We start from the raw sequence: 13,210 nt of genomic DNA, 5'->3' as shown, positions 1-13,210 counted from the left end.
AGGGAGATAAAAGTCTCCAACTTCAGCGATTTTTGCAGTTCGTTCCAGTCACAGGCAGCAGAGTACTGGAACGAAAGGCGGCCAAATGAGGTGATGGCTTTAGGGATGATCAGTGAGATACATCTGCTGGAGCGCGTGCTACGGATGGGTGTTGCCATCGTGACCAGTGAGCTGAGATAAGGCGGGGCTTTACCTAGCATGGACTTGTAGATGACCTGGAGCCAGTGGGTCTGGCAACGAATATGTAGTGAGGGCCAGCCGACTAGAGCATACAAGTCGCAGTGGTGGGTGGTATAAGGTGCTTTAGTGACAAAACGGATGGCACTGTGATAGCAAACTGGATGCAGTCTGAGTAGAGTGTTGGAAGCCATTTTGTAGATGACATCGCCGAAGTCGAGGATCGGTAGGATAGTCAGTTTTACTAGGGTAAGCTTGGCGGCATGAGTGAAGGAGGCTTTGTTGCGGAATAGAAAGCAGACTCTTGATTTGATTTTCGATTGGAGATGTTTGATGTGAGTCTGGAAGGAGAGTTTGCAGTCTAGCCAGACACCTAGGTGTGTGGCTAGACTGCAAACAACATGCCCTTAAAGATGCCACATGACCAAATGAAATTCCACCCATAGCACACAATTAAATTAGGCCACGTAAAGCTGCCAGTGTTTTAATATGATGCCATGTAAAGCCTGAGGATTGTGTATTTAAGACGGTGGTAATAGTGTTCGTCAGCTCTAACCTCTGCCTTACAGGAGGCAGAGCTACAGAAGACCGGAGGGCTCTATAGGTGTTGCAACAAAAACCTATTCCCCATGGGACAATGAGCAACAGGCCCTGCTCACACAAAACATACTTACACAACTGCCATCAACATACCTTAGACCACGTGTCAAACTCAAGGCCCATTTTAATCTTGTTTTTGTCAATTTTCCCCTGAAAAACAATCTCAAATCGACAATGAAATGACAAAAAAAATAATGAACCTACATTTAGTCTCTTCACTCTGTCCAGCTTGCTATTAGTCATTGAAACAAAAGCTAGAGAGTCAGGGAATGTAGAAAATTCCAGAAGAGATTGATAGAGGACAATTTTTTGCACTTTTTGACGGCGAGGAAATATCAATATTATGCGCGGCCCTCAACCTCAATGAAGACCAAATGCAGCCCACAGGGCAAATGAGTTTGACACCCCTGCTAAACTATCAACATACCTTACACAAAACTAATGAAGGACTTTTGACAAAGGGTATTTCTATAGCGGTTGTGCAGTTTGTTTTCAATCATCACAAATCATTACCATTTGTTCCTTTAAGTAGCAGCTAATGTGAATAAATAAATGGATTTAAAATGTTTTAACCTCTATTCAACCCCGTACACTTGCTGGAGTTGTCCTATATGAATAGGGCTAAATTGAAATGTTTCTTACAGAAGAAATATGGAAAATATATGCATAACCATGGCAGCAATTTAAAAAAGGGGAACATTTGAGATTATGGGAAAATTAGACTAAAAGGTGAGGACAAAACAGTTAATCTGACAAGACTGAATCCAAACATTACACTGTTGATTATATATGCATTTTACATTTGCTGTACTTTCATTGCATTTGTTGATAACAAAATCTGACAATACTCTGGATACATTCAGTAACATAATATTCATGGCAAATTTGGGGTAGGTGCAAAATAGGATGAAAAAATGACAAGGTTTTGAGTGAGAGGTCTAACTGGTGTCTCCAAGTGGCCACATACAGTGTCTCCAGAAATGATTAATAACTCTTTACTTTTTTTCAAAATGTTGTGTTACAGCCTGAATTTCAAATGTATTACATTTTGATTTTGTGTCTCTGATATACACACAATAAGCCCATAATGTGGATTGTCTTCATAGAACCTTATCAAAAATATGATAAATTACAAGCGTAAATGTTCAGGCAGGAGTAAAAATGTGCTTAAATTCACATAATATGCATGGACTCATTCTGTGTTCAATAATAGTGGTTAACATGATTTTTGAATGACTAGCCCATCTCTGTACCCCACACATAAAAATAATTGTAAGGTCCCTCAAATCGAGTAGTGAATTTCAAGCACAGACAGATTCAACCAAAGACCAGGGAGGCTTTTCAATGCCTAACAAAGAAGGGCACCGATTGGTAGATGTAAAAAAAAAATAATAATAATTTAAAAAAGCAGACTCTGAAAATCCCTTTGAGCATGGTAGGTAAAGTTATTAATTGGGCTTTGGATGATGTATAAATACACACAGTCACTACAAAGATGCAGACGTCCTTCCTACCTCAGTTTCCAGAGAGGAAGGAAACTGCTCAGGTATTTCATCATGAGGCCAATGGCAATTTTAAAACGGAGTTTAATGATTGTGACATGGAAAAAAAGGAGGATGGATCAACTTTGTAGTTACTCCACAATACTAACCTAAATGACAGTAACTTTTTGTCCTGAATACAAAGCGTTATGTTTGGGGCAAATCCAACAACACATAACTGAGTATCACTATTCATATTTTCAAGCATGGGTGGTGGCTGCATCATGTTATTGGTATGCTCGTCATCGGAAAGGGAGTTGTTTAAGGAAATAATGGAACAATATAGCTATGCACAGTCAAAATCCTAGAGGAAAACCTGGTCCAGTCTTCTTTCCAACAGACACTGGGAGACAAATTCACCTTTCAGCAGGACAATAACCTAAAACACATGGCCAAATCTACACTGGAATTGCTCACCAAGATGACATTCAATGTTCCTGAGTGGGCTAGTTAGTTTTGACTGAAAATCTATGGCAAGACTTGGAAATAGCATAATAGCAATAACCAACTTGACAGAGCTTGAAGAATTTTATATTGTACAATCCAGGTGTGCAAAGCTCTTAGAGACTTATCCTAAAAGATTCACAGCTGTAGTCACTGCCAAAAGGTATTTCTAACATGTATTGTCTCAAGATAGTGTTTTATTTGTCAAATTTCTTGTTAGAATTATTCTTCCACTTTGACAGAGTATTTTGTGTAGCAAAAATCACAATTAAATGAATTGTAATCCCACTTTAACATGTGGAAAAAGTTGAGGGGTGTGAATACTTTCTGAAGGCACTGTACCTCTCCAAAGTGTGCACGGTTCCTACATAATTCCAATGCACTTTTATGACTCAAAGAAGAGTCTTCAACTATAAAAAAGGTGCTATTTTTAGCTCTCAGCTGTGTTGTCGAGGAACTAGAGCAAGCAGACTTGTTTTCTTTTGGAACGCAGCCCAGCATCCCCACTATCACACAATTACTGTTGTTGTTTATGCATTCCAAAAATGTTCCATTATAATTCACAATCCGGTCTGGTGGGCATTATTTGAAAGCATGTTCTAAGGCCAACATGGATATGTTGTAAAATATGATCTTACAGTGTTAGGCTTTCACATGGCAAGTGCACATACAGTGCATTCGGAAAATATTCAGACTCCTTGACTTTTTCCACTTTGTTACATTACAACCGTATCCTTATTCTTTTTAAATTTCCCCCTCAAACTCTACACAATAACCCATAATGACAAAGCAAAAATCAGGTGTAGAAATGATTTGCAAGTTCATTAAACATTTTAAAAACTGAAATATAAATTTACTTAAGTATTCAGACCCTTTACTCAGTAATTTGTTGAAGCACCTTTGGCAGTGATTACAGCAGAGTCTTCTTGGGTACGATGCTACAAGTTTGGCACACCTGTATTTGGGGAGATGCTCCCATTCTTCTCTGTAGATCCTCTTAAGCTCTGTTATGTTGGGTGGGGAGCATCGCTGGACAGCTATTTCCAGAGCCCGGACTTGAGGAAACCAATCAAGGAAACCAATCTTGGTTTCATCAGACCAGATAATCTTGTTTCTCATGGTCTGAGAGTCATTTAGGTGCCTTTTACTGAGGAGCGGCTTCCGTCTGGCCCCTACCATAAAGGCCTGATGGGTGGAGTGTTGCAGAGATGGGAGAACCTTCCTGAAGGACAACCATCTCCACAGACGATCTCTGTAGCTCTGTCAGAGTGACCATCAGGTTCTTGGTCACCTCCCTGACCAAGTCACTTCTCCCCCGATTGCTCAGTTTGGCCCTGTGGCCAGTTTTAGGAAGAGTCTTGGTGGTTCCAAACTTCTTCCATTTAAGAATGAGCTCTACGGACAATTCCTTCCACCACATGACTTGTTTTATGCGCCGACATGCACTGTCAACTGTGGGACCTTGTATGGACAGGTGTGTGCCTTTTCAAATCATGTCCAAACAATTAAAAATTCACCCCAGGTGGATTCCAATCAAGTTGTAGAAACATCAAGGATGATCAATGGAAACAGGATGAACTTGAGCAAAATGTAGAGTCTCATCGAAAATGGTCTGAATACTTGTGAATAAGATTCTGTTTTTTATTTTTAATACATTTGCACAAATAAATACCTTTTCACTTTGTCATTATGGGGTATTGTGTGTAGGTAGAGGAGGAAAAAATCTATTCAATACATTTCAGAATAAGGCTGTAACGTAACAAAATGTGGAAAAAGTCAAGGGGTCTGAATATTTTCTGAATGCACTGTAGAAAAGAGTGACGAGTGCATTCAAATGCGTGTTCCCAGCCAAACGTCTTCACAATATGACAAACATAGTCTCATTCTGTTCAGGACAACCCAGGGTATGACACGATGTCAACTTGTAACTGTACATGAAGCAGAGTGATCATAAACGTTGACACTATGAAATTTGTTTTATGATATGGAAATGTGAAGTGCAGATTTAGGTGTGTTTGGCTCGCTTGTATGACATCAAAGTGGTATTTATTATAATCCTTAACGACTCAATATATTTATGAGACCTCTATTTAGAGCACTTCCTCTACTCAGACAAAAAAAAACTGCGGGAGGTGGGGCAACTTCTTGTCACACGCAGTGTTCACGTTCAGAACGGCTGTCAGTCAAAACCAATACTGAGCTGTAAAGCGGAGACCTTGAGCTGACATCATACAGCATGTTTTTGTACACCCACTGCATTTCAATTTAGGCATTTATCAGCATCCAAATCTGCTATTTTAACTAGAGGTCGACCGATTATGATTTTTCAACGCCGATACCGATTATTGGAGGACCCAAAAAAAAAAAGCCGATACCAATTAAATCGCCCAATTTTTTTTATTTATTCGTAATAATGACAATTACAACAATACTGAATGAACACTTTTATTTTAACTTAATATAATACGTCAAAATCAAGTCAGCCTCAAATAAATCATGAAACATGTTCAATTTGGTTTAAATAATGCAAATAATGTTGGAGAAGAAAGTAAAAGTGCAATATGTGCCATGTAAAAAAGCTAACGTTCAAGTTCCTTGCTCAGAACATGAGAACATATGAAAGCTGGTGGTTTCTTTTAACAAGTCTTCAATATTCCCAGGTAAGAAGTTTTAGGTTGTAGTTATTATAGGACTATTTCTCTCTATACCATTTGTATTTCATATACCTTTGACTATTGGATGTTCTTATAGGCACTTTAGTAATGCCAGTGTAACAGTATAGCTTCCGTCCCTCTCCTCGCCCCTACCTGGGCTCGAACCAGGAACACATCGACAACAGCCACCCTCGAAGCATCGTTACCCATCGCTCTTGCAGAGCAAGGGGAACAACTACTTCAAGGTCTCAGAGCGAGTTACATCACCGATTGAAACGCTATTAGCGAGCACCCTGCTAACTAGCTAGCCATTTCACATCTGTTACACCAGCCTAATCTCAGAGTTGAAAGGCTTGAAATCATAAACAGCTCAATGCTTGAAGCACAGGGAAGAGCTACTGGCAAATGCACGAAAGTGCTGTTTGAATGAATGCTGATGAGCCTGCTGCTGCCTACCACCGCTCAGTCAGACTGCTCTATCAAATCAGACTTAATTACAAACATAATAGCACACAGAAATATGAGCCTTATGTCATTAATATGGTCAAATCCAGAAACTATCATTTCAAAAACAAAAAGTTTATTATTTCAGTGAAATACGCAACTGTTCCATATTTTATCTAACGGGTGGCTTCCATAAGTCCAAATATTCCTGGTACATTGCACAACCTTCAATGTTATGTCATACTTAAGTAAAATTCTGGCAAATTAGTTCGCAACGAGTGACACAATTTCCCTAGTTTAATATTGCTTGCTAAAAAAAATATACCTCTGTGTATTGATTTTAAGAAAGGCATTGATGTTTATGGTTAGGAACATTCGTGCAACGATTGTGATTTTTTCGCAAATGCGCTTTTGTTAAATCATCCCCCGTTTGGCGAAGTTGGTCTTCACACAGTTCGCAACGAGCCAGGCGGCCCAAACTGCTGCATATAGCCTGACTGTTGCACAGAACGCAAGAGAAGTGACACAATTTCCCTAGCTAAAAGAAATTAATGTTAGCAGGCAATATTAACTAAATATGCAGGTTTAAAAAATATATATGTGTGTATTGATTTTAAGAAAGGAGTTGATATTTATGGTTAGGTACACATTGGTGCAACGACAGTGCTTTTTTCACAAATGCACTTGTTAAAAAAACATTTGGCGAAGTAGGCTATGATCCAATGATAAACTAACAGGCACTGCATTGATTATATGCAATGCAGGACAAGCTAGATAAACTAGTAATATCATCAACCATGTGTAGTTAACTAGTGATTATGTTAAGATTGATTGTTTTTTTATAAGATGTGTTTAATTCTAGCTAGCACCTTACCTCCTTGCTGCACTCACATAACAGGCAGTCAGCCTGCCACGCAGTCTCCTCGTGGAGTGCAATATAATCGGCCATGATCGGTGTCCAAAAATGCCGATTGTTATGAAAACTTGAAATCGGCCCTAACTAAAATCGCCCATTCCGATTAATCGGTCGACCTCTAATTTTATGAGTGGGTATGAGTGTAAAGAGTTAACCAGGCAAGTCCATTAAGAACAACTTACTATTTACAATGTTGACCTGGCAAGGTATAGTATATCCCTGCCAGGGGGGAATGAGTGTACTCTCCATAGTCCATAGGAACCCAACTTCTCCTTCTAGGAAACTATTTGCCTTTGATTGGCCAAATTAAGCCCCTCCTTCAGCATGAGGTCATGTTCCATACTCTTTACTGACCACCCACCGCACCCGCCTCCCCTGCTCTAATGACAGTAAAGGGGGAGTTCAGTGGTGCCGACAGAAGCCCCAGGCCCTGGCTGGCCCACCTCTGTCACATGAGACGGCACACACACATCAGGGGAAGAGTAAAAACACCAACCATGGCCTCCCGAGTGGAGCAGTGGTCTAAAGAACTGCATCGCAGTGCTAGCTGTGATGCTAGAGATTCTGGGATCGAGTCCATGCTCTGTCGCAGCCGGCCGTGACCGGGAGACCCATGGGGCGGTGCACAATTGTCCCAGCGTCGTCCGAGTTGGGGGAGGGTTTGGCCGGCAGGGATGACCTTGTCCCATCCCACACTAGCGTCTCCTGTGGCGGGCTGGGTGCAGTGCATGTACAGTGTTTCCTCCGACACATTGGTGTGGCTGGCTTCCGGGTTAAGTGGCCATTGTGTCAAGAAGCAGTACAGCTTGGTTGGGTTGTGTTTCGGAAGATGCACGGCTCCCAACCTTCGCCTCTCCCGAGTCCGTACGGAAGTTGCAGCGATGAGACAATTGGATACCACGAAAAAGGGGTAAATTATTATTTTTTAAATCATAAATATAGATATTTAAATAGATATTTTATAATAAACACCAACCACTCAAAACGGAACAGGGCTGAGCGGCATGCTAATCGTGGGATGAAGGCGGGAGATCCCGTGCTGGTGGGACATTCCTGCTGTCACTCAGCTACCCCAGCCAGTTAAAACAGGTCCAGAGCCACCCATGCACACAGGTCAGTCACACACACACCTAAAGATCCATCAAATGTTGCTTGAAATCATCATAACAACTAAATCCAGGCAAAGTAAAGCACAGATTGAGAACATTTTAAAAAACGTTTTATTTTATAGATTGTTAGTCACAGATGATTTGACAGACATCTGCCAGTTAGATGAGCAGCTAGGGTAGGATATCCATTTCTCTCAAGTGTAGGAGGAGATTAGTAGACTAACTCACCCGCCTATACTGGAAGTCATTTTGTAGCCTGTTCAGGGTCGCAGTTATGGAGAGGGGCCTTTTAATCGTGAGGTAGACATTTGTGAATGAACCTGTCAGAAAAAGCGAGATTAACAGTGAAATTACAATTACAGCCTGAAACTAAAAATAATGTACAGTACCAGTCAAAGGTTTGGACACACCTACTCATTCAAGGGTTTTCCTTTATTTTTACTATTTTCTACATTATAGAATAATAAAGACATCAAAACTATGAAATAACATATGGGATCATGAAGAAACCAATTAAAAGTTCATTTGTGGAATTTCTTTCCTTCTTAATGCGTTTGAGCCAATCAGTTGTGTTGTGACTCCTTCCAGACTGTTGGAAAAGCATTCCTCATGAAATTAAATGTTGGACTCATCAGACCTGGGTCTGCCTTTCCTGTGGCGGTCCACATGAGAGCCATATTCATCATAGCACTTGATGGTTATTGCGAATGCACTTGAAGAAACTTTCAAAGTTGTTGAAATGTTTCGTATTGACTGACCTTCGTGTCTTAAAGTAATGATGTCATGACTGTCATTCCTCTTTGCTTATTTGAGCTGTTCTTGCCATTATATGGTATTTTACCAAATAGAGCTCACTCTGTATACCACCCCTACCATGTCACGACACAACTGATTGGCTCAAACGCATTACGGATAGAAATTAAACACATTAACTTTTAACAAGGCACACCTGTTAATTGAAATGCATTCCAGGTGACTACCTCATGAATCTGGTTCAGAGAATGCCAAGAGTGTGCAAAGCTGTCAAGACTGACTGAGGGTGGCTACTTTGAAGAATCTCAAATATAAAAAATATTTTGGTTTGTTTAACACTTTTGGTTTCGAAATGATTCCATATTTGTTACTTCGTAGTTAATGTCTTCATTATTATTCTACAATGTAGAAAATAGTAAAAATAAAGAATAACCATGGAATGAGTAGGTATGTCCAAACCTTTGACTGCATGTGTGATATATACAGTGGGGAGAACAAGTATTTGATAACCTGCAAACTCTGCAGTGTTTCCTACTTACCAAGCATGTAGAGGTCTGTAATTTTTATCATAAGTACACTTCAACTGCAAGAGATGGAATCTAAAACAAAAATCCAGAAAATCACATTGTATGATTTTTAACTAATTAATTTGCATGACATAAGTATTTGATACATCAGAAAAGCAGAACTTGATATTTGGTACAGAAACCTTTGTTTGCAAGTACAAAGATCATACGTTTCCTGTAGGTTTGCACACAATGCAGCAGGGATTGTGGCCCACTCCTCCATACAGACATTCTCCAGATCCTTCAGGTTTCGGGGCTGTCGCTGGGCAATACAGACTTTCAGCTCCCTCCAAAGATTTTCTATTGGGTTCAGGTCTGGAGACTGGCTAAGCACTCCAGGACCTTGAGATGCCTCTTACGGAGCCACTCCTTAATTGCCCTGGCTGTGTGTTTCAGGTCGTTGTCATGCTGGAAGACCCAGCCACGACCCATCTTCAATGCTCTTACTGAGGGAAGGAGGTTGTTGGCCAAGATCTCGCGATACATGGCCCCATACATCCTCCCCTCAATACGGTGCAGTCGTCCTGTCCCCTTTGCAGAAAAGCATCCCCAAAGAATGATGTTTCCACCTCCATGCTTCATGGTTGGGATGGTGTTTTTGGGGTTGTAGTCATCCTTCTTCCTCCAAACACGGCAAGTGGAGTTTAGACCAAAAAGCTCTATTTTTGTCTCATCAGACCACATGACCTTCTCCCATTCCTCCTCTGGATCATCCAGATGGTCATCGGCAAACTTCAGATGGGCCTGGACAGGCGCTGGCTTGAGCAGGGCGACCTTGCGTGCGCTGCAGGATTTTAATCCATGACGGCGTAGTGTGTTACTAATGGTTTTCTTTGAGATTGTGGCCCCAGCTCTCTTCAGGTCATTGACCAGGTCCTGCCGTGTAGTTCTGGGCTGATCCCTCATGATCATTGATGCCCCACTACTAGGTGAGATCTTGCATGGAGCCCCAGACCGAGGGTGATTGACTGTCATCTTGAACTTCTTCCATTTTCTAATAATTGCGCCAGCAGTTGTTGCCTTCTCACCAAGCTGTTTGCCTATTGTCCTGTAGCCCATCCCAGCCTTGTTCAGGTCTACAATTGTATCCCTGATGTCCTTACACAGCTCTCTGGTCTTGGCCATTGTGGAGAGGTTGGAGTCTGTTTGATTGAGTGTGTGGACAGGTGTCTTTTATACAGGTAACGAGTTCAAATAGGTGCAGTCAATATAGGTAATGAGTGGAGAACAGGAGGGCTTCTTAAATAAAAACTAACAGGTCTGTGAGAACCGGAATTCTTACTGGTTGGTAGGTGATCAAATACTTATGTCATGCAATAAAATGCTAATTAATTACTTAAAAATCATACAATGTGAATTTCTGGATTTTTGTTTTAAATTGTGTCTCTCACAGTTGAAATGTACCTGTGATAGAAATTACAGACCTCTACATACTTTGTAAGTAGGAAAACCTGCAAAATCGGCAGTGTATCAAATACTTGTTCTCCCTGGTGTGTGTGTGTGTGTGTGTGTGTGTGTGTGTGTGTGTGTGTGTGTGTGTGTGTGTGTGTGTGTACTCCACAAATTTCTTGTTAACAATCTATAATAAAGACATTACTGCGTGCATGACAATAATTTTTCCAACAATTGTTTACAGACATATTATTTCACTTATAATGCACTCCATCACAATTCCAGTGGGTCAGAAGATTACATACACTAAGATGACTGTGCCTTTAAACAGCTTGGAAAATTCCAGAAAATGACATCACGGCTTTAGAAGCTTCTGTTATGCTAATTGACATCATCTGTGTACCTGTGGATGTATTTCAAGGCCTACCTTCAAACGCAGTTCCTCTTTGCGTGACATCATGGGAAAATCAAAATAAATCAACCAAGACCTCAGAAAAAAAATTGTACACCTCCACAAGTCTGGTCCATCCTTGGGAGCAATTTCCAAACACCTGAAGGTACCACTTTCATCCGTACAAACAATAGTATGCAAGTATAACCACCATGGGATCACACAGCAGTCATACCGCTCTGGAAGGAGATGCATTCTGTCTCCTAGAGATGAACGTACTTTGGTGCGAAAAGTGAAAATCAATCCCAGAACAACAGCAGAGGACCTTGTGAAGATGCTGGACGAAACAGGTACAAAATGATATATATTCACAGTAAAACAAGTTATACATCGTCATAACCTGAAAGGCCACTCAGCAAGGAAGAAGCCACTGCTCCAAAACCACCATAAAAAACGCCAGACTATGGTTTAAAACTGCACATGGGGACAAAGATCATACTTTTTGGAGAAATGCCCTCTGGTCTGATATAACAAAAATAGAACTGTTTGGCCATAATGACCATCGTTATGTTTGGAGGAAAAGGGGGGGACTTGCAAGCCGAAGAACACCATCCCAACCATGAAGCACGGGGGTGGCAGCAGCATGTTGTGGGGGTTCTTTGCTGCAGGAGGGAGTGGTGCACTTCGCAAAATAGATTGCATCATGAGGGAGGAAAATTGTGTGGATATATTGAAGCAACATCTCAAGACATCAGTTAGGAAGTTAAAGCTTGGTCGCAAATGGGTCTTCCAAAAGAACCATGACCCCAAGCATACTTCCAAAGTTGTGGCAAAATGGCTTAAGGACAACAAAGTCAAGGTATTGAGTGGCCATCACAAATCCCTGACCTCAATCCTATAGAAAATTTGCAGGCAGAACTGAAAAAGCGTGTACGAGCAATGAGGTCTACAAACCTGACTCAGTTACACCAGCTCTGTCAGGAGGAATGGGCCAAAATTCACCTAACGTATTGTGGGAAGCTTGTGGAAGGCTACCTGAAACGTTTGACCCAAGTTAAACAATTTAAAGGCAATGCTACCAAATACTAATTGCGTGTATGTAAAATTCTGATCCACTGGGAATGTGATGAAAGAAATAACAGCTTAAATAAAATCGATCTCTACTATAATTCTGATATTTCACTTTCTTAAAATAAAGTGGTGATCCTTACTAACCTAAGACATGGAATCTTTTACTAGGATTAAATGTCAGGAAATGTGAAAAACTGAGTTTAAATGTATTTGGCTGAGGTGTATGTAAACTTCCGACTTCAACTGTGTGTGTGTGAGGGATATACGTATATCTATCTCACACAGAATAACCCACAGCCTCTAGTCCTGAGGGGCAGCAGCACCCGGCCCAACCTTACCTCCTGTCCAGCAGACTCTGTGGGAGGATGAGGAGAGGTGGTGTAGGATGAAGGTCCACCCAATGTGGAGGCACTGTGGGGATGGCAGAGGTCTGTGTCCCCCCCTAGGGGAGGGGAGTAGTTACACGCGTCACTGGGAGGATCCTTTGTCAAAGGCCAGCGGTTGTCAACGGCTCCTTGCTGAGCTGAGCATTCCACCGTGCTGGGCTGTGGATGTACCACATGACCGCTACATCGGATGCTCTAACTGGTTACAAAACAGAAGACATTACATGAATTAACCTGTAAAGTGGTATATTTACTCAATCCCAATTCAACCATAGCCTCTGTACCGTAGGTTGTTGTCTATCTGGAATTAGTTTATTCGATAAATGTTATATGGCAGAAATTCCACTTAGCATATCAGTGGGCTAAGTAGAGCTATATGTTTAGTACAGAGCAGAGGTGAGCACTTACCAATCACATGGTTCGTCTGGAGCTGCTATGGTTACTGGACTAGAAAAGAGATGTTTTCCTTCGGGGATCTAAAATAAGAAAAAAAACACACAACATATACCCTGAAAACACACACATCCTTAAACCCTGCAACAGACACAGAAATAACCTTACATATAGACGTACACAGAACCTTATATCCTTAACGATTACATGATGATGGAAAAGCTGATTCAACCGATCGCTGCAGCTGTACATAGCCCATCTGTAAATACCCCACCCAATCTACCTACCTCATCCCCATATTGTTTTTATAAATTTTCTGCTCTTTTGCACACCAGTATATCTACTTGAGCAGATGATGTGCATCTATCACTCC

General features: G+C 41.1%; 1 protein-coding gene across 8 annotated transcripts in view; it reads right to left on the bottom strand.

The window, feature by feature from the left end:
• Positions 1–13,210, bottom strand: part of LOC123996813 (circadian locomoter output cycles protein kaput-like) — a 51,308-nt gene that overhangs the window by 15,874 nt on the left and 22,224 nt on the right. For 7 of the 8 annotated variants that reach the window (XM_046300543.1, XM_046300545.1, XM_046300544.1 and 4 more), the window contains exons 2-4: positions 12,853–12,920; positions 12,397–12,643; positions 8,114–8,205 (exon numbers count right to left, since the gene is read on the bottom strand). In XM_046300543.1, coding sequence (XP_046156499.1) covers positions 8,114–8,133 — 20 coding nt within the window. In that variant the 5' untranslated portion in view covers positions 8,134–8,205; positions 12,397–12,643; positions 12,853–12,920. The remainder of the gene's footprint in view (positions 1–8,113; positions 8,206–12,396; positions 12,644–12,852; positions 12,921–13,210) is intronic. The other variant, XM_046300550.1, reaches the window with a different exon arrangement.

The sequence above is a fragment of the Oncorhynchus gorbuscha genome, linkage group LG15 (genome assembly GCF_021184085.1).
Source record: "Oncorhynchus gorbuscha isolate QuinsamMale2020 ecotype Even-year linkage group LG15, OgorEven_v1.0, whole genome shotgun sequence".
NCBI lineage: Eukaryota > Metazoa > Chordata > Actinopteri > Salmoniformes > Salmonidae > Oncorhynchus > Oncorhynchus gorbuscha.
This window is presented reverse-complemented; position numbering and strand designations above follow the sequence as displayed.